The sequence below is a fragment of the Cinclus cinclus genome, chromosome 1 (genome assembly GCF_963662255.1).
Source record: "Cinclus cinclus chromosome 1, bCinCin1.1, whole genome shotgun sequence".
Lineage (NCBI taxonomy): Eukaryota > Metazoa > Chordata > Aves > Passeriformes > Cinclidae > Cinclus > Cinclus cinclus.
Genome location: NC_085046.1, coordinates 137,648,167 through 137,670,621, shown reverse-complemented (window position 1 = coordinate 137,670,621; position 22,455 = coordinate 137,648,167). Strand labels below are relative to the sequence as shown.

General features: G+C 37.4%; 1 protein-coding gene across 1 annotated transcript in view; it reads left to right on the top strand.

The window, feature by feature from the left end:
- The window catches only part of EIF3H (eukaryotic translation initiation factor 3 subunit H), an 85,219-nt gene that overhangs the window by 8,012 nt on the left and 54,752 nt on the right, over positions 1 to 22,455 (top strand). Inside the window, exon 2 of the mRNA XM_062503563.1 lies at positions 9,716 to 9,872. Within this exon, the coding sequence (XP_062359547.1) occupies positions 9,716 to 9,872 (157 nt within the window). The remainder of the gene's footprint in view (positions 1 to 9,715; positions 9,873 to 22,455) is intronic.

Genomic DNA, 22,455 nt, shown 5'->3' with positions numbered 1-22,455 from the left:
TTTCTTCAGCTTCAAAATGGTAGCAGTCAGGCACAATCTGATTAAAGAATAGGCTGTTAAGTAAAATTCCTGCTGCTGCTTTTTGCTGTCATCTTTATATCTTTTTATAGGAAGCTGCTAGAAGTTGATGCTGAAGAAAACCTTATAATTGAAATACATTCCTTGCTTGGTGAGCACCATGAATTTTGAACAGTGGTGATTCACTAATACACAGAACGTATGTATGTTGAAGTATAAATGTAAAGCTCTAGTATTTTGAGCAGAAAATATTGAAACTGTCTGTCTCTACTGCTTCTATATAATTTCCATATGTTGTGCTCTGAAGCAGTTTATTTATCAGCTTTTGCTCTTGAAATAATGGCTAGATATAGAATTCATTAGAAATATTAAATATGAATTGTATTGGCAATTTGCAAAAACTGCCTGAAATACTGAATGTTTTCAAAAGTTTTTTATTCAGTGAGATTTAGGAAATAGAAGAAATAATATACTAATTAGTCCTGGGGAAATGTTCCTTCCCACTTGCAACCAGCAGAATTTTGGCTGTTAATCTCATTACATCCCTATCACTGCCTCCTTACTGTGTGCTAATAATGTCTAATGCCCTTGCTCACTCATGATTGAGGTCCTGGGGCTGTCTTATGGAAGTGTTCCTATAAGGAAGTGATTCTGCAGTGCCTGTGGCCTTGATGGTTTCCATGGGAATGTGCATGAATCCATGTACTGTGAAATGTGTTATGAAACCTTGTATTGCAGAGAACTACATTTTAGCAGCGCGTGAACACAGCAATGGGGAGTTTCAATACACGTGTAATGGTGCGTTTTTGCTTACACCCGGGCAATATTGCAGTGTGCTAATGACTTGTGATTAACCTGGAGATGGCTGTTAACCTGAACTGCTGTAAAACTCAATTGTAGTGGGACAAAAATGAAGAAGAGATTGGTCTGTCTGGTTACACCCACCTTGATTAACATTTAGTATTTTTCTGTGTTTTAATAACCTTTGCTTTTCTCCACTGTTTAATTAGTTTTTCCTTTGATGTACTGCAGTTTATGTTTTACTGCTTCCTTTTGCAAGAACGAGCAGCTCACTTGGACATGAGTAAATAAATGACTTAAACAGATATTTCATGGTATCTACCAGACATTAGCTGATGAACATAAATTCCTGGCAGAGTCAAGGAAAACCACAGCCTAAGAAAACCCAACATGCCCCTAGCCAAAACCCAGTAATCTTTCCTTCTAATGTTGTACTTGTGCAGAAGCAGGCTTTGTGTCCGTACTATTTCAGTTCTTCAATCTGAACTCCACATACCTGTGGAGTCTTGTCTCAGTTTGTCTTTTCCATTTCATATTTTGGATATTAACCAGTTTTAGTTCTAGGTGTTGAGAAATGGTCTCTTTCATGTTCTGTGTCTCTGGTTTTACATGAAATCAGCGATTTTTGTAATTTGAAGTAGCTTTTTTTATAGGCTGTGATTTTTTTTTTTTTAAATCTTTGTGACTTTGAAAGTATCCCAGTAATAGAATGAGTGAGCAGCTAACCCATGTTTGCAGCAGCTGAGCTTGCTTCCAGTGAGTGAACAGAATGTGTGTCAATCACTTGGCAGTCTCTGTAGGAGTCTGGGCTTGCACTGTGGGAACAAGCACCTTGGCTGGAAGCAGGAGCTGTTGGAAGGTGCAGCCAGGCTATGTCACTGAAGGGAGGGCTCCTTCTTGTTGGAATGGTTTTCTCTCTTGCTTTTAGGGAGATTCTAGAGCTCTTGAATTGCAGCAGTTTGGAAGCAGTTCTTCTTAAAATGAGAAATAAAGCAACTGAAAGAGCAGGTATTTCAGAAGTATTTTCTCTAGGGCATTTTTGGTGATGGTTGAAGCTTTTCTTTCAGTTTGTGTTGAGCATGCTACTGAGCTACACATAATCTGTGCAAGATTATTCTTGCCCAGAAAGTGAAAAAATGAACGGAATGTCTACTTTTTCTAGACTAAGCTTCAGGGTAAGCAAGGTACAGCTTTTTCAGCCGTGCCCCAAGCAGTGCACATAAGTAGTCAGTGTTCAGGAAGACATGATAAAATGCTTCTTGGCCTGTCACTGACTCAAAATTGTACTTTGAATCAACCACTTACTAGGATAAAGTGACAAGGGATGCTCTGTCTGGCTTATTGCTGTGTATGTATGTTACCACCTTCTTTGTCCTGTTGGGAAAAAGCCCCAACCAAATGGTGAAGGAAAATGAGATGGCTATAAGCAAGAGGTAATCTGGAAAACCATCTAGATTCCTGTAATTACAGGGGGGAAATGGTTCCTAAATCAAGGACAAGTGACAAAAAAGACTTGTTAAATCAATAATGCTATGATTTGGGTAGTTTTCTTTAGCCTCATGTACATATTGTGAAGCAGAAAGGCTATTGATGTTGCCTCATGCAGTTAAGTCATCTGAAGACTTGATGTTTACAAAATGAGCGTTATCTTACTGAAGGATGTAATAAGACACTCGGGGAACAAAAAGCTTTGGATGCTTCTCATGTGCTTCCTAATACTCAAAAATAGTAATATAGTACAAAAGCATGTAACATCAGTCCACCCATAGTTCAAGATAGCCTGTTTTCCATTCAATTTAACATGGATTTCCACAATGGTTTGGTGCTCAGGACCTGCATGAGACAAAATCGACAGGCTCCTATAATGTGTAATTTCACTGTGAAAATATATGTAGCATCCTCTGCTTGAGGACCACCTCAGATCAATAGATATTGTTCATTGTTGGTGAATTTTGGCTCAGCTCCAAGAAACATCTGTTGTTGAAAGGATATTTTGATATTTGTACCCAATTGAGATGGTATGAAAAGGCATGCATCATTCTGTTATGCTTCCTATATAATTGTTGTTTGTAAGCCCCAAATTTCTGTCAAGTTCAGAAATAAGATTTTAACATCTGGTGTTGAATTAGCTGTTGAGTGACATAAAATGTAAGCTTACTATTCAGAGAACTGTATTTACAAAGACTTTATAAATGTTGGTGCTTAGGCTCTAGCAAGTCAAGATAAAAGTAAATTATTGCGGGGCGTTTGAGGTCTTCTGTCCAAAGAATGACTGCTACACTTGCTTGATAAAGCAGTGAAGGCTAGGGCTTGTTATTTCTGAAGTTGGTGTTCAAAACATTTTTCTGAAGTTACCTTGCTTTTAAAGTCTACTCAGTCTTGGCCTCTGTTTAGATTAAGTATCTTTTTGATTACTTCTCAGGGAATTAATTTTTTTTTTTTTGGCCACCAAACATAGTTATGACTGAAGATATCTGCCAAAACAATTACTTTAAGATGTTGAAGGTCTTAATGGAAAACTGTTTTTAATTTATTTTCCTTTACTTCTTCTGAGATAAAATTGGTTTGACAGCTTTAAGAGCTTTTATTCTAAAGTTAAGTATGCAGAAGAAAACAAAAAATCTATCGTGTTAGGAATGGTCAAAAATGCAGTCCTATTCAATAAGAGAATCTAGAAAAATTCAAAGATCTCTGCAGAGAAGGTGGAGTATTCATTTAAGTGAATTCTGTGCTTATCAGTGGCAATTGTCTTATTTCTTGAGATTAGTATAATATATAAAATTCAGTTTCACCCTAATATTTAGTTTCATAGAATGGTTTGGGTTGGAAGGGACCTTAAGAATCATCACCAGCCCCCCTGTCATGGGCAGGGACACTTTTCACAACACCAGGTTGATCAGAGCTCCATCCAGTCTGGCCTTGAACACCTTCAGTGATGGGGCATCTACAGCCTCTCTGGGCAACCTGTTCCAGTGCTTCACCACCCTCACATTTAAGGATTTTTTTTCCTAATATCTTATCTAGAACCACTCTCTTTGAGTTTGAAGCCGTTCCCCCTTTTCCTGTCACTACATGTTCTTGTAAATCGTCTCCATTATCCTTGTAGGCTCCCCTTCATGTGCTGGAAGGCTACAGTCTGGTCACCCCAATGCCTTTTTTTTCCAGGCTGAATAAGCCTAGATCTCAGCTTTTCCTCACAGGAGAGGTATTCCATCCCTCTGATCAACTTGGTGGCCTCCTCTGGATTCATTCCAACAGGTCTCTGATCTTCTTGTGTTGAGGGCTCCGGAGCTGGATGCAGCACTGCAGGTGGGATCTCATGAGAGCAGAATAGAAGGGGCAGAATTACCTGCTCAACCTGCTGCCCACAATGCTTTGGATGCAGCCCAGGACACTTTTGGCTTTCTGGCCTGTGAGTGTGCATTTCCAGCTCATGTCCAGCCTCAAATCCAGCAGCACCTCCCAGTCCTTCTGGGCAGGGCTGCTCTCCATCTGATCTTCCCCCAGCCTGTGTTGGCACTGGGGTTGCCCTGAGCCAGATGCAGCACCTTGTCCTTGCTCTTACTAATCCTCATGTGGTTTCCATGGCTGCTTCTCGAGCTTGTCCAGGTTCCTCTGTGTGGCATCCTATCCTTCAGGACTGTCAACCATACAACTCAGCTTAGTGTTGAACTCATGCCATGACTTGATGTGGTGGTGACTCTTGTGCCATGAAGGTTCATATCCAACAGCTGTGAGACCAGGGTATCAACCTGTTGGTTCTGTGCTTCTGACATGTTATCTATCACAGTGCTTTCTTTCCACAGAACGCATTTCTGTGGACTGCACTGATTAAGGTGGAATTTTTTATGTGTGTCTATAAACATCTGTCTCCTTAATCATCTGGAAGAGCATGTCATGTATCAGACATATGTTTTCTTACTCTTAATCGTTACAATGATATCTTTAATTTACTTCAGTGTTCCTTTTCTCCTGGCAGGAAAGTTTGAGAGTCTCTGTTATTGTCTTATCAAGTGGTGCTGTAGCCAGGAGACAAATCAGCTTGAGGCAAAAATTTTTGCTTGGTCAGCTTCCAGAACTTGTCTTTTGTAAGTGTAGGATAAGCACTTATCTGTAGTGTGTAAAAACCTCATCTGGAACTATTAAAATGTTAACATTGCTTGTGTTTCATGATATCTGGCTTTTTAAAATATTTTCTACCAAGTCTTTGTTTAAAAACAAAGCTATTCCATGCTTACTTGAGGATTTCAGAACTGTTTAATTAAATTTCATTTTTACGTAGCTAATTGGTTGTTTCAGCACAACACCAGCTGTAGATTTGCTTTTGGTGTAGGGTTACCTGGGGAAGGAGACATGGCCACTAAATTAGAGTAAAATGTGGTATGTCTTCATGTGGATATAAATTGCTGAAGAGTTCAACTTGTTAAGAAGAATTTGATTCTAGGCATCTTTGAGGTTAACGCAGTTGCCTGAGTCATTGTTAGTAATGACTAACATTGTGATCTATCCATTTACAAAACTGCACTATCAGTTCTCTCTTGAATTTTGTTTATGCTATGAGTTTAAGTAAAATTGCTCATGCTGAGTCAGTAATAATATAAAATAATATAGAATATAAAAGTTAATGGTTTGAGTTTTAAGAATTTGTATGGAGAAGGCTACATATGTGATATGGATGTATTCAAAATGGATCACACATTATAAGCAGTCACAGCTTTCAAGACCCTTTTGCCAAGCTAAATATTGATCTCCATTGCAGTAGTGTTAAGTACTGAGAGGATGTGAGTGTCATGGCACCTTCCACATTAATGCTGAAACCAGCTACATAACACAGTTATTTAGTCTCTCTCCCTATCCTCTTCACCAGATGCTGGCAATTGATGCTAGTGGTTGTGACCACAAAGCTTTCTTGGGTAGCAAAAAATGTTAAGCATTTAAAAAGATATAAATACTTAATTTAAGGCTGTAGATCAGTGTGCTACATATATCATGTATGCGGTGGGCTAACAGAAGCTCTCTCTTGTTTGATTTCACATGTGCAAGACACAGCACAGGTACTGGAAATCTGGTGTCAGTGTGGTGACGTTCAGCTCTCTGGAACGCTGCCATAAATGAATCCTCAGTGCTTTGATTTGCTGTTGTTTCTCTTTAGATAAATGCAGAAATGTGCATCTTGGTATATTCACATCCCTACAGTGGGATCTTCACAGACCCCCCCCAAAATCTCACGATACTTCAGTTGCGGGTTCATCTTACACGTATTTCTGTAGTGAGGTACAAATTTTTGAAATTAACAGCTATGATGTTGGGATGTAGCCCAATTTAAAATCTGGCAGTATGCAGTTAAAATATGTATCTTTGATGTTCTTAATAGTTTCAGAATGGCTTTTAAAATTATTTTATTTTTTTTTAGTATGATTTTATTCTTAATGTTTGAGCAATGTTTTGAAGATTTGAAGATGAGGAACACTGCAGAACTGCAAGGTTGTTTTTTTTTTTTAATTGAGGATTAATGATCATTAAAATCTGACAAGTGGCTACATCCAAGTGATGAAATTACTTTGGTGTTTTGAACACTAAATTTACAAGGCTGGGGGACTCTTGAGTTTTATTTGGGAGTTACTTGTATATTCTTTTCTAAAGAGTTGTTGTGTACCTAAATATTTCTTACATGCTGATTTGCTAAATCATGCTGCATATAATTATTGACTTGTGTTCAGGGTATTAGAGTTTAGAAATCTGAGGAATTTTTTGTTATTTGTTACATTTTCTCCTTAAAAACAATTGCATCACTTAAGTGACAGCTAAAATGTGGCTTGGTTTTGGTACTGTTAGTTTTATGTAGCTGTGGCATAGCAATGAAGGGTCTCTGGGTATTTAACAACAATCATAGTTTGTACAGAGGGCAATATCTTCTATTAGGGGAATGGTTGGAGGGGAATTATAAATGGTGTTTGGCAAATGAATCAGCATTGACTGAAAGATGCTTATGGCATTTAGATTTCTTTGTGATTTTTTTAAGTGTTATTTGGAGAAATTGGTGTTTTTCAGTGTTCTGTGTTGCTTGCATTATTTATACTAACACTTACTACATTTATTTTCAGACCAATATAACTACTTTGATTCTGTTCTGATGCTTCACAAACAACATCTTTTAGGAAGTATCTAGATACAAGTTAGTGCTCATTTTTCTTGGATATATGTGGTTTATTCAGTATGAAGTATTGGTTTGTGCATTCAGTCAGAAATGTCGTGGCATTGGTGTTAGCATAGTGGTTAGCTCTTCCTGCTGCATCTAGACTAGCAAACAAATGGAAATGACATTTTTAGTCTTGTAGGTGATGTTATTACTAGAGAAATAGTTCTGCTTTACGCATGAAGGTCTGTTTTTAGTACTGAAACACAAGTTTCAGAGCACATTTCCTGCTTGATCATATGGTAGTATTTTGGTGGCAGGTTTTTCAAACTTGAGTTGAAGAGTCTGCTGTACAAGAGACTGCTGTCTTTTGTGCTAAATAAACTGTCCAGAACAAAGAACAAAATGAAAACAAGAATCCTGTGTCATTGGATGCATCTTTTTATAAGTGATTTCAGTAGCTAATGTATTTTCCAGTGCAGTCATAAACACAAACTTCTGCGGTGTCCTAATGGTTGTGAAATTTGGAGTATTGAGTTCATGAACTCAGCTCCCTTTTTCAGACTCTGTTGGAAAACAAGGTTACAGGTAGGGTTAAATCCCTGGGGTCTGTATCTCCCTGGATAATGTCTGCTCTGGTCTTCAGGCTGGAGATTGAAAAGTGCAGGCTTGTGTTATAACTTCATTGTGTACTGGGGTATTTGGTTAACATTTAAGAGCTTTGAACTCCTAGTTTTCTTTCTCTGAAAAATCATTGATACTCTGTGACAGCCCATGCTTGTTTCATTTGTGGCTGCTTTCTGTGAGCAATTATCATCAGAAACGCTGCAGCAAATTGGCATCGTATCACAAATGCTCCTGGAATGAAATCAAACAGGCAAACAGTCCTCACATTAACAGGGATAGTCAGTGTGCATAGACAGCTCAAGAGAAAATGAGAAAAATACTGGAAAAGGTGAAGCTTACAAGACTGTAAAGATGCTGAGAATAGTTTTATAGTAGTTATGGATTCTGTGACTGTGGAAGACAGGGCTTATGGCAAATATATGGTAAACGTTAGCTTTATGCTAAATGCAAGTTGAATATTATGTGCTGACTGTGGTACATTCATCTTCTACATCCGGGTGATCTCAGACTGGTGGTTGCTGTACTTCTTCCATCAATATTAAATACTGCTTAACTGACTGTTGATCCTGATTTCCTTACTGTTTTCCCTTGAAATACTTCGGCTACGTACATCTCATCTCTGTCTCTCTGCTCTGTAGACCTTATTAGCAAATTGGCTAAAAAGATGTGGCTTCAAAGGACTTGAGTGACAGATGTGAATGTCTCTTGGAGTAAAATGTTGTTTTCTGCCTATGACTGAGAAGCTTCAATGCACGTATATCTTAAGATGCAAGAGGAAGCACGAGTGATCCTGTAAATAAACAAGGAATCAATGGCTGTTAGTCCAGTTTGATACTTAAATCCAACTCAGTTGGAAATAGATGTTTCTTTTCAGTTTTACCCTCTCTGCCCTGCCTCCAAGTAGGCTGTGTATGAAGCTTGTTTTCTTCCCATTTCAGCCCAAGAAGGTGGCATATTTGTAAATAATTTATATTCTAGTCTCATTTTTCTTTCATTTAATCTGTATTGTGGTACTTTAATACATTAATGGTGCTTTAAAAAAAGTGACATCTGCTAATCCACAAAGGAGAAAGCTAGGGCCAGATACCTGTTCCTGATGTATGAGTTTAACTTCTTTTTTTATTCTCTCTCCTGTAGAATGTTCACTAAGAGCCAGTACTTGTACCAAATCTGTTCCAAGGGCAGTTGAACTGAAATTTACTAAACTATTCTGTTTGCCAGCAGATGTTTAAGTGGTATTGCTTTAAGGCAAACATAATCATCAGACACTTTCTTTTGAATTTTGAATGGATGGATTAGGGTTTAGCAAAATAAGCCTCTCTTACACTGGACAAAGCATAAATTCTTTCAAGTCAATGTTTGTGGTTAGTGTCTTACCTTACTGTAGTTCTTATTCTTGAGTATAAAATGTTATTTAAGTGTGAAGTGTTGCTAGCAAATGGCTGACTGTTTTTGAGTGGTTTTGTTCATACTGTTCCAATTTACAGTATCATCTCGTCAGAATTATTCATTGTAGAGTTCAGATTTAAGGAAGGAAGTGGGAATTACGTTCTTAAAAATATTATGAGTAATTTGTGTATTTTTTTCTTTTATCACTGATTTTTCTTGAATACCCTGTGACACACCACTCACATTTTATAACTTGAACTATCATCTGAAATAAAACTGCAGTGAGATGTATTTTGCAACATTAATGCAATTGAAATTTTATGTGATCTGCATCTTTAAAAATATTCCTACCTGTTTCTGCATAGTTTTTTAAGATGGCTTGTTAGTTTCTTGTGCATTGTTTCCCTCAAGAGAGGGCTTATTGGGCCTGTAAGATACTGTTAAAAGCTCACAGTTAAAATCAACAAGCTAAAGTAAAAAAGATCAATATTTCATTTTAGGGTGTGTTTCAGAAAATTGGTTTAGAACTGCATTTTGATGGTTCATTTAACAGTCTTGTTTTTTCCCTGTCATAGTAGGATGGCTGTCTGTTCCTCAACTTGTATTAAAATTGCTGGTGCTTAAGCCAATGGCTCACTTGGTTTCCAGCTCTAATCCGTGCAACAAATTTAAAATTCCAGATACATAGTTTTGAGGACAAAAATAATGCATTGCATATTATGATTTTATTGTTTTGTGTTGTAGGTTGTGTTGAAGATCATTAAACATTACCAAGAAGAAGGACAGGGAAATGAAGTGGTCCAAGGAGTGCTGCTTGGTCTTGTGGTGGATGACAGACTTGAAATCACAAATTGCTTCCCTTTCCCTCAGCATACAGAAGACGATGCAGACTTCGATGAAGGTAATAGTTGCAGTTTTGCAAAACTTAGGCTAAAAAGAAAGTCTGTATGGGCTAAAAAGGACTTTTTTCCTTCACAGTGAGTAGAAGCTTGTATGTACTCAGAGTGGTATTTTAGTGTGGCTTGAGGTGTGAGCGGGTTAATTGAAGTGCCATCCTGAATATCCAATTTAAAGTTTGTCTGTATAAGGGAAGGTATAGGGGATGAATACTGTATTATATGGACATTTATTTTAGGATAAGGCTGTCCACACAGGAAATTACATTAGTTTCCTGTCTGTAATTCATAATCACTTTAAAGCTTTCTGTGGAGATGGCTGTGTATGTGTGTGCATGCATACACATCTGGATGTAGCTCAGCACATAGATTGCTTCTCTGTGGATTTACTTGTATGTTAAGTACTCACTGAAAGCCTGGAGAGCAGAGCTTTGTAAGTTTTAAGAGGCTTTGGCTAACTTGAAGTCTGGGTGATCATTTTGTTTTCCAAGTGAGCTAGAATGGTTAATATCATGGGTGGTTTCTGTTTGTCTCAGTGCTTTTTGCTGGTCCTCGTGATGTTTTGTTGCTGACACTGTAAGTTAGTATGATTGGCTTGGCACTGAATGACATCAAACTTAAAAGACTTGCAGTTCTGATCTTGATATTGTAAGTATGCATGTGTGCATTTAATGATACTAGTAGAAAAACTTTATTAGGGCATAAAGAGTCAGTTTAACTTCAAGAGTAACTAAAGAGGCAATATAGTCAAAGTACTTGCAGTTGATTCTGTTTTGATGATTCAGTTTGAGCAAGATCACTTAATCTGTAAGTATAAACTCCTTTTTCTTGCTAATGAGATTATATATTATTAAATTAATATAACAAAAGAATCTTGGACCCTGCTTTTATAGCAGAGATAATATTAAGAATTCTTTGCAATTTGGTAAGGTTTTGTAGCTGTTTATTGCTTCCTTTGTGGGATTATAGCGTTAGCTCAAAGAAAAAAAGAGTGTGGAGCCAAAAGGAATCTTAATTGTCCTACAATAACATGGTGCTTGAGTCAGAACTATATTTTACTAAAGCCTAAAAAAAGTTTTAAAGATTCCTTCTGTTCTGGAGCTCTTCAAAGGATCGAAGTAATCTAAATTCTTAATTGGACGCCATGCTTCATTTTTTCTGTAGAAAATAGCTGAATTATTTCCATGTAGCTGATAGGAGAGCAAGAATTGGAACTAATTTCTCAGTGTCGGAGATGGATTCAGCTCACCATAGGATGGTTCCTATGCTGAGCTGTAAGCCTGTGATCTGGTATGCAGGATTCAGCTCTTCTTATTTGGGAGAAACTTCATTCCAGGAAAGTGATTTTTGGTATACAAGTATTTTTTTTAGCAAGTAAGCAATAATTCTGGCATTAACTAAGGTCCAAAGGCAAAGCTTCCCTCACCTGGGACCCATTAGCTTTTCAGCTTTCTGTTCCTATGCTGTGGGCACAGAAAGCAGAGCAGGCTCTGTCCAGAGTGAGCCTGTGGCAGTGAGGCTGCTGCTGCCTCTGGCAGTGGTGGGCAGTCTGCAGCCAGGTCAGGGGAGCTAGCTATGCTGAACACTGTAAGCCAATTCAGGAGAATTTCCTGTTGGTTTCCATCTTCTCTAGCCTGTACTACATGGATCACAGAGATGTTGCCTCTGTATTCTTCTCAGTAAAATACAGTTAAATAGACGGAACCATTTAGGAAATGCAAAGTGCTCGTGTTCATTCTGCTTTACTAGGGGTCTGTTGAGCTCTTTAACCTATGTGGTAGAGCCTCGGGAAGATGAAAACCTAAACAAAATATCTGTTGAGGTTGCTAGCTTGAGCCTTTGTTATCTTTTTAGGCTCTTCAGACTTGTCTTCTGTCTTGCGTGAAAAACAATAATGTTTTATAAATGCCCCTTGTTTGTTTTCACTGGAGCTGTGTTTCCCTGTGCAAGCACCCTGCCAGATTTTCAAAAGATTCTTTTTTCTTCTAGATGCAGATAATTCAAGTAGAGAAATCTCTTGTTAAGTGCCAGAATGTTAAAATTCAGCATGCTTAAAACCAAAGAAAACAAGGCACCTCCTTCCCCCTAAGATTTGTGTGTTACTTCAGTACCCTATCTGGCTTTATATATTTGCACAAATTCAGGCCCATACAAATGGAGAGAAAATACAAGGGCTTTGGCACTTCAGCACTGCTGTCACACAGAATGATAACATTGTGCTCTTTTGTCAGGATGGTGTTGCATCGTCTTCTGCTGTAGTGTAGGCCTTAGTGGTCTTGACGTGATTGTTGTTAAGAGAATTTGAGCTTTTGTCCAGGAGGGTAATATTTGAGCAAGTAAACTGTTGGGTAATTGGCAAGACACATTTACGTGAATGTTTTCCTCTTTTAAGCTGTGCAAATCTAATACAAAACACATTTTTGAGAGTGCTAAGAAAATATCCTTAAATTGAACTTGAAATAGGTATGCATGATATTTAAAATCAGCTTGATAAAGATGCATTTAAACTTGCTTACAAAAGCCATTTATTCAGATATGCATAGTTCTGCTTTTGTTATTGTGCCATTTTGTCTCTTGCTGCTAGTGCCTGAGATAATATCAATTTTTGACTATTTGCTGTAACAGAATTACTTAAAAATTATTTTTAAAGAACATATCTGAACTTGTTCTTTTAGTGCAAGAACATTTTTAATGTAGCTTGTATTGGACTATTTCTGAAGCTATAGAAAACGTGAGAGGTTTTTTAGCTTCAAGTAATTCTTACTGCAAATATGGGCAGGCTGTCTGCCGTGTATGAATCCACAGGTGTTTTTCATCTTACAAAGTTACTCCTGCAGTGTTGTCTTCCTAGGATTCTTTTAACAAAGTGCAATTTTTTGGGTAAGATTTCCTGTCAGGGAATTCTTGAACACTTAGGTTGGCCTGTTGCAGCATGAGATTTTTAGTGGGGGTGAGAGGGTTCGACCCAGCTCTCTGTTAGAAATCTGTAGGTGAAGTTTGGTTGATGATGTGTGAGCTAATGGAGGAAAATTGCAGAATAATTGTTGAGTCCTGAGCAAAAGATGCTTCAATGTGAATGTTCAGTATTTTAGGGCTGCACTTTGGGCTTTTGATTAGGCACGTACTTTTCACATAGTTGTGTTTCCTTGATGCTGGTTCACTTAAATCCTCATAGGCATTGACTTTATTTTTCAAAGCACTGATCTTTAATTTCATTAAGATACTTTCAGTGATTTACACATACAGCCCCCTATTCCTGTGCTGCCTGACTCCCCTTCTTCACGTCGTCCACCCCATAGATTCAACTCTTGTTTAGGAAAAATCAGGTTTCTGCTCTAAAGGTTTTTGGCTTTGGTACTTCTGTGAAATGATGCAGTATTCCAGCTTGTCTTAATGAGGGTAGTTTTCTGAAAAGTCTTTTCACTTTAGGGCAGTTCCAAGCCTTTGTCTGAGCATAGTTCTGCTGTCTTTCAGTTAAGGTTTGCTAAAAACCTTATTTTCTATATGTTCCTCCTGATAAATAAATGTATTTTTCATGTCTATAAATTTTATTTATAAGCAACATATTAAGTTTAATCCTTTGGACTTTATTGATTTTATCTTTGGTCCTTTTCACTGAGTAGCTTTTCTCCCCATTTAAAGGAAATTTATACTCCCTTCTTGGAAATCCAAGAGTTAAAACTGAAGTATACATTTTGTCACTCATTATAGATGTTGTGAGACATTATTTCAAAACGGATTTATTTTAGTCTGATGTATTTTAGTAACTTAGTTATTACAAAGCTAAGATAATAAGTCCTGTGGTAAGTATGCCAATTGAAACTTTGAGACAGTTATATAATTATACATCAGAAGAAGTTCTATAAGGTTGTAGTTTTTTCTTCTTTTATTAGATTCCCTCTGAAATGCTCCAGAAGGAAAGCTGATACCTTCTCCCCCTATCTCCCAACATGATTTTTTCTTTGTTGCTTCAGAAGATTCATATTGGTAGTCAGGTTCAAAGTTAGCTAGATGATTAAAGATTCTATTACCTTTGGTTTTCTGTGCTTTAGGTAGTGTTTAGTTGTGTAATCATTCAGTAACAACTAGAAATGACGTAGTGCAATGTTTCCACAAACTCACTGGTTTTTTAGCCTCAAATGTGTGCAGTTGCATGTGGACAAAGGTGTCACAGCTCATAGATAGATAGTGCTTATTCAGTGTTTTACTTGGCCAGGGATAGCAGCAGTTTGAACTGCTCAACCTAACCTACAGTGCTGCCCTTTCACTCACCTGCAACATGTGGTCCTTGCAGAAGCAGAGGGCTTCAGGTAGGATCACAGAATCATCATGGTTGGAAGAAAACTACAAGATCATCAAGTCCAGCCATTGCCCAGTACTACCACTGTAACGACTGAACCACATCACCCAGCACCAGATACCTCTTAAACACCTCCAGGGCTGGTAACCCTGCCACCTCCCTGAGCAACCTATTCCAGTGCCTGACTATCCTAACACTGAAAAAAAAATAAATTCTGATACCTAATCTTCATCTCCCCTGTCTCAGTTTAAGGCCTTTTACCTCTGATCCTCTCACTGCAGGTACAGCAGAACAGTCTGGCCTCCACCTCACTGCACCCTCCTTTCAGATGGCTGTTGAGAGCAATGAGGTCCCTTCTGAGCCTCCTCTACTTGAGACTGAACAAACAGCTCCATCAGCTACTCCCTTAAGACATTTTCTGCACCTTTCATAAGCCTTGTTAGATGCTATAGGGTCTAAATGGACTCTGAAGCTTGATTTCTTTTGCTAGTATTGCTATAGAAGTCATGGTGTCATTAAATCACAGCCCCCCAGCAGTGTTGGTTCATCTCCTTTTCTGTCCAGGCTAGATTTTGTCAGTGTTTCTTGTTTTATTCCCATTTTAGATCAAAGGTTTTATCATTGTATTTATTGTCTTGTATTTCACTTGTATTGTTGCATGACAGACTTTGAACAAGCAGTGACTGTAACTATGTTCTGAATAGCCAGCTGCAATTTTAGCTGTTTTCTTGGTCTTTGTTTTTTTGTTTGTATAGGTTTATTCTCTCTAGGTATAATAGTCGTAGCTCATGTCTGTTGTCTTCTACTGTAAGAAAATGGAATGTTTATGAAATGAAGAAATCAGGTTACATTAAATTTGAGTTTTATTTCACTGAGGACAGAACCAGATGACCCAAAAACTTGTAAATCACAGCCTTGGTTCTGGTTCCAGTTGTAATCCATTTATCTACCTCATCCATGTTTTTGTTAGGCCTGTTGTAATTTAGAAAGAAAGCCATACTATATATATGTTGACTTTTCAATTAGTGCTGGTGAAAGAAAGCCTGTCAGGTTTGTCCATGCATTTATGAAGTTACAGTTTGTTCTCCATGTAAAAAAGGATACAGAATTTTAAGGGTTTTGTTTTGTTTTTGTTTTTGTTTTTAAAATAATTTGGGTGTAATGAATGTGTGAAGTAACCCATAGGCTCACTAAGGTTTAATTTATATAAAGAATTCAGATGATTATGACAGAGGGTCGAAGGTCAGTTAAGCACTCAAATTATTTTATCTGATCTTTGATGGTTTTTTTGTGGATTGCCAGACCTGGTATTGTAATATACTTACTGATGGACAAAGATGTTATTTATTATGTGCTTAGTTGTTATCTAACAAGATGTTTCACATATTCAAGGTTCTTTAATAAAATCTCTAATGACACCTGAATTATTTTGTACTTTACCTGTCCTTAGTGCAAGCCATTGATTTGTTTCCTGAAAGGAAGCCAATATTGGCATGGTTTGTGTAATTGTGATGGTTCAGTGGAGTAGCAGGCAATGCACCCTGTTAAATATTTTGCCTAAGTTATCATACTGTACAGACTTGCCTGTAATGACTGGAGGTTTTTGTCTTTAATGGATAAGAAGGAAGAAATCCCAATAAAAGGCTGCTTTTACCGGGTGCGGGCTGAAGCGTGCCTTGGGTGTGCGGATGCGGGTACTTGTCTCTATCGGATGCGGCTGTGTATGCCACAGGATGGTTTTGTAATCACAAGTGCTGACAGAGTACTTTTTATTCTCTTGCCCGAGGCAAGTGAATTGTCCGGGTGTCCCCGCCCTCTGTCCTCCCGTGTGTCCCCTCGTGTGTTCTCCCCCGTCCCGTGTCCCCTCGTGTGTTCTCCCCCGTCCCGTGTCCCCTCGTGTGTTCTCCCCCGTGCCCGCGGAGCCGCCATCAGAGGGCGCCCGTGACCAGCGAGCGGCCCTGGCCCACGCCGCCCTCCCGGCCGGGGCCCGCGGCAGCGCAGGGGTGCCCGGTACCTTCATCGGATAAAGTGCTTGTAATCCTACAGAAACGAATCCAGAAAATATGTTACAAAGTGCGTTGACTGTCCTGACTCAAGGTTGTTTTTTTTTTTTTTTTTCGGTTCTTCAGTCAGCCTGAATATGCTGTGTGCTCTAAGGCTCAGTGCAGATGGGGAGAATTTGATTCACACTTCGGTGTGTGTGTATCCTAAGAGCAGCACCGGAGCTTGCTTGTTCTGCGGGTTTGCTTCTCTGCTTCTCAATTCTACCACGCATAACTAAGAAAGAGGAGGCAGCACTTGTGATGGAACTCCTTGGCTTATCTAAGGGGATTTATACTACTGGACTGTGCAGACTTAAAAATTGCATATCAACTATCCCTCTTCTGACAATATTGCATAAACTGCCTGAAATGCTTTGTTTACTGCATTTCTGGATTTTCAAGTTGATTTTTACTGTAGGGGCAGTGCTGTAAAGTGGTAGGTTAATCCTTTTGTTCAGCATCTAATTTTGTATCAAAAAAGAGAAATAATTTTGCTGTTTATAGTATCATGCATATTAACGTTTTATTTAAATCTGTTTCCATTAAAATTTTGCTGCAAAAGAAGTTAGTGTAATTTGTTTTAAAATGCAAAATGTTCTACTAGCTCTTAGCTTTTTTTTTTAAGAGAAAACATATTTAATGGCATTTTTCCTTGAGCAATTTTAAACAGAAAAACCTAGCCTAAAATCTGTTGTAGGTTTCTTGATTTTTTTTTCCCATAATTTGCAGTTGCAGGGATATTGTTACCATACTTAATAAACTTCTATGCTGTACTTTACTGAAAATTGTGTTTAATGATATTCACTTACTTAGCCTGAAAATGAGGTTAGAGAAACATGTTTTAAGAGGTAGGTAAGTTAGATGTATGTAACCGTTTTTTAGCAGCATTAGAATTAGCTGGGAGATTGTATCCAACTCAGCTATGCATTTAAACATTTCATAATATGGCAGATTTCATCTTGAAGCCAGGAGTTTTTGCTTCATAGCTGGTGCTCTATCTTAGCCGTATTCTTTATTTCAAATCATGATATACAGTAATATAGTTTTTTATGTGGATATTTCATATTATAATTTTATAAGACTTGCAGAAACTCATTAATTTTTATATTTTCAACAATATGAAAGCCCAGTTTCTTTTACCTTCGATTTTGGTAAAATATTACAAATGAGCCATTCTGAATTTAACTTTTTTGGTGCTAATATAATCAGCTCGACTTTGACTAAAGACAAAAGAGCACAGAAGCAGATAAGTAATGAAACAATGAAAGTGTGGGTGTATGTGTGTATGTCTATATATATATATATATACTAAATATCTCCCCTTGTATCTACCTCTGTGTGTGGAGGAACTAAAGCTTCATCCAGAAGGAGGCCCAAACCTTGTGAAGATAGCATTGTCAGTTCCTTCTAAAAACTTTCTACTTCTTCATCCTTGATTATTATTCCATGGTCTTGGACAATGTGGTACAGGAGTGGCTGTTTCAGATGGACTGCCTGGATCACACTCTGTGCTTTTTGCATGTCTTGTTTCAGTCTGTAGCATGTCCTTTCTTAAGGGACCAATTGTTTGTGGACCTTGTGGTTCCCCTCAGCCTTGGCCATACAGTTGGACTCTGTGCTCATCTGTTCTTTTCCCAGTGGGACTGGACCAAGAGGAAAAGAGAGTTCTTTTAACACCTTCTTATTACCTCTTTCCATTCCCCCTCCTTTCCTTTTTTGCTAATGCAAGTATTTAGCCATTTCCTTTCCCAAAGAATGCTGTAATAAACTTGAGGGAGCTGAAGGAAAGCACAGCAAAATGAGAAAAATCCTCTTTTTTTTTTTTTTTTTTTTTTGGAGAGCTAAAATTAAGGAAATGCCTATAGTTCTATTGAAAAGCAGTTCAAATCAATACATCTGTGTGTAAGGTAATATAAGCTGATTGGAATAAATAGTAGCAGTAAATGGTGAAAAATCATTTTCATTCTTATTTCTTGTTCAATAATGTTTTATGGATTTATCAACTGCATAATGTGGAAAAATTACATATCATTATTCTCTAAGAAAATGTTCCATACTCAAGGTATAGTACACACGAAACCTTAGTTGCACCTCTTTTGTTCATGGTGTTCACATTTATTTTACTGATGTAAAAGTAGAGACAAGAAGCTGGCCCAAGGTTCAGGACTGAATTTGGAATTAAATACTTGAGGAACAGGCTCGAAATCCATTTTGCTGGCGGGAAACCCACTGCAGAAGCGGAGTTAAAGAGCTACAAGAATTTTTTCATAAAATTACGGAACTTTAAAGGTGTTCTAAAAATATTAGTCTTTGATAAAAAAAGGAGAAAAATCCTTAATGGATTTTACGTTTGTATCTTTATGTTAACATTAGTTGTTTATGGTTAATATGTGTTGTGAAATCGAGTGGTGCAGTCAAAAATATATGGAGAAGCTAAGAAAGCTCAAGCTGAGCAAATCATGCTTATCTCTGTAGTTCGAAAGTAAGCCAGTGCATAGAATCTTGATATCAGCAAAATTTAAGAAAGTAAAAACTTCTTTAAAGCTCTGGTGAAGATAAGCAGGGTGTGCATATTTGCACGTGTAATAGTGTATAGTAGCTTAAATTTATGTAATTCCTTACTGACTGCAACCACAAAATCTATTTATTGCAGATAAGGCTCTCACCCATCTAACTGAAGAAATGTACTCTGTTTTGGTTTGTGGTGTATCAGTTGATATGTTGCAGTAGTATGCACCTTTCTTTTGTTTCACTGTGCTGAATACACAGTTTGATTTCTTTTATTGGATTACATGCTTCAGCGTAAATTCATGCAGTAGAAAAATATATTTGAAAATAGGTTGTTTACAGTAAAATACTTACATGTTTTTGTAAGTTTAGTGTGATAAATCCTCTGTATGTATTTACAGCCAACACATGCAGACGTGTGGAGTTCTAGTCAGTAATGAAAATGGAAAGATCTCTTAAAACTTTTTTAGTAAACAAGACAGGCATGTTCTTTGTGTGATATATTTAGGTCATAAGGGACATCTGCTAAGGATAATTTTTTAACACTTGCTAACAATCCTAGTATAATATGGCCTATTCATCAGTCATATTGTTCCTGACTTGGCTAGCATGGATTTTAGTGATTCCCGATGTGCATTTCGACTCTCCTAATTGCTAGTTTCTTGCTGTTCTATCTTATTGTTTTGTAGGACAATGCATAAGCGGGCACAGGATAATCAAAATGGTTTCCCTGGCCATATTAGGCACCTAACAAGAGATGTATTTGCTGTGCAATGTGTGTGTGTTTTTGCAAGTAGAAGTCTCGTTGAAACTAAATAAATCTTACCAGGGATGTAATTGAAGGATTTGAACATGCTACTCGGTGTCCGTGTGTGTGTGTGTATACATATATTTATATATAAAGACCTGATCCATCTGGTGTGTATTGTAGATTTTGTAGTGTTCTTTTATGCAGCAGAGAAATCAGAAGGGTAAGGGAAGAACTACATACACTGAACATCAGGATTTTGAAGTTCTCCATAAAACTGTTACATTGTGCCAGGTTTGTGTCTTTGGTTGAGAAACAAAAGCTTCTTTAGCGATATTTGCAGTAGAGCTGAGATCTAATCTTCTAGGTTTTAATGAACTCAGAATTTCACTTAGCTGCAAGGCATTTGAGTCCTGAAGAGGTCCTTGTAATGTTCTTGCAGCTTGCACACCTGAGGCAGATAGTGCTTCACTGCACTGTTTGAGGGAGAGATGTTATGGTGGGGGTTTGGTTTTGATATTAATGAAACAGGAAAACTGACCAGGTAAAGTTTGGTTTGGCAAAACTACTGAAAGGGGTGTTGGCAATTTGAATTCCACATGTAGAAGGAAGTATGTCTTCTTTCTTTCCTTAATTTTTTTTGGGTATTTTTTTTTCCCCCAAGTTTTTTTTTTTTTTTTCCTTTTTACTGATTTGTATTGCTCCTTTATTCCACTGTGCATTTACCTATGGATAGAATAAGAGCTGTTTAATGTTTTAGGATACCTGTTATAAAAATTGTTTTATCTTGATCTTTTTTTCTTCCACTCTGATAGTGAAAGAAATAAAAGCTAGAAATTGTAGCTTTTGCAGCAGTTTGGGAGAAGCTTTCTTTGTAATTTACTCCATGTGTTGAATCTTGTTTAAAAGTAAGTAGTGTTATCCCTCTGATCAATTTTGGGAAGAACAAAATAATTTTGTTTTCTCATTTTTACTCAGTCATTTTAGCCAAGCACAGTAGATGATCTTTAAAATCTTACATAGCTGCAAAACATGAAAATTGTTTGTTGTTTCTTTGTTTTTTTGTTTTGGGTTTTTCTCCCAATTCTTTTAGCGATTTTTACTTCTGTTCTAAGAAAACATGTTTGGGAAGATTAGTTTGGACTATTAAAGCAGTGCCAGTGATCAAGAATAAATCATCCTGGGACTGTGAAGTCAGTTGTTGAGTATAGTTCTAAGACCATAGATGACACAAATGTTGATTTCATTCAGAGTTTAAATCTGTATCTATATGGCTTAATTGAAGTATTTTACCTGACTTAATAATTGTCCACACTGAATAGTTGAAAATTTCATTTATCTATGCACAGTTGATTCAAACAGTTTGGCAAAAATTGTGTGTAAACTACTTTACTTGGAATATATGTGCAGTTTAAACAGAGAACTGCTGATTTTCTGTAACTGCAGCCAGGGAGAAAGGAGCAAGGAAAGGCTGAGAAGGGAACTGAAGACGCTGTTGTAAGGATGCAGTTTGGACACTGGGTGCCACTCCTGGTACACACTGGGGCTCGAAAGACTTTCTCACACAGTAGAACAGCAGGCACTTGTGAAAATGGAGGTCTCTTACTGAGGAAATTCTGGAGGTCTTCGTCCTCTGAGCCTAGTGGTTCGTGTAGCTGAGAATGGTTTTCTAGATTTGGTCTGTTACTGTCTAGTTACATACATCTTATACATCCCGTCATGTATAAGAGAGACAGGGGTGCAACACAGTTCTCCTCAGATATAGAAAAAATAATTGCAAAACAAAAAAAAATTAATGAAACGTCTGACTGCAAGCTTATATATGTGTGTATATATATATATATATATACATGCATACTTTAATACATAGTTTAATTCTGTCATGCTTTCTTTTTAGATTAGTTCAGTGTTAAATTCATTTGGTGGTGCGTTAGTGATGGAAGACTAGAGGAAAGGATGGTTGAAGATGGGTTTGGGATTGGTCACTTTACTAGACTTGATGGCAGTGATGGTTTCCAATAGGCACCGAGTGTTGAAGATATGAGGAATGCTGAGGAGATGGAATAAGGAGTGGGAGTAAGAAATGTTTAGATGTAAATTGGAATGAGGTTAGTGCTTCCACCCTGAAAGCTGTGTAGCTCTCAAACTAGGAAGCGTGACCTGATTTATGCTTTACTGTGCTCATGCCCAGAGGCGTCAGCTGGCTCTGGGTGTCCTGAGCATTATACAAACACATACTTGCTCAAACATTTTAGAAACAGCAGAGGAGTTTAGGTGTCCAGTTCTTAATGGCTTTCAGTGTAATATTGTTGGCATTTCTACCTGGCTAATTTGGAAACTGAAATTTCAGTTATGACCGAAAGGCAAGTGAGGGTTTAGAAGGTGAAATGTCATAGCATTTTGGAAATATTTGACATCTAAACCTGATTTCCATGCAAAAATTTTCCCTTTTGTATGAAAAGAAGTTGAAATAGTGGGTCAGAAAATAACGTGCATAGAGGGGAAGCAAGAAACTACTTAAAATGATGACTGAGAGGGTGAGGGATGAGGAAGTGCCATGTAAAATTCTACTTTGATGCAATACTGTAGAATTAAAATCAAAACATCCCTCTATCCTTAAATGCAGAAATTTAAGCACTTAGTTTTACTTTTTAAAATGACATTTGAAAAAGATTTCTGCTGTTCACAGGGCTCTGTTGTATATTTGACCAGATCTTCCAAGGCATTTTTCTTGTAATGATGTTTCAAGTGAAAAATTAATTGATGTATTCGGACACATAAAGCGCAAAGTTAAATGACGAATAAATGTGAAATCAGCTTTTTGTTCTCTTTGCCTGCTTACTGTCAGAGTTTATAGTAATTTTAAAGGTAATTCCATAAGTAGTTAAAAATTTTGACTGTGTTTTTACATGAAACTTACAGATTAAATCTCTTAAAGTTCACATTAAATTTTTAATTTTTTTTGGACATTTTGTCTAAACATTGGCCCA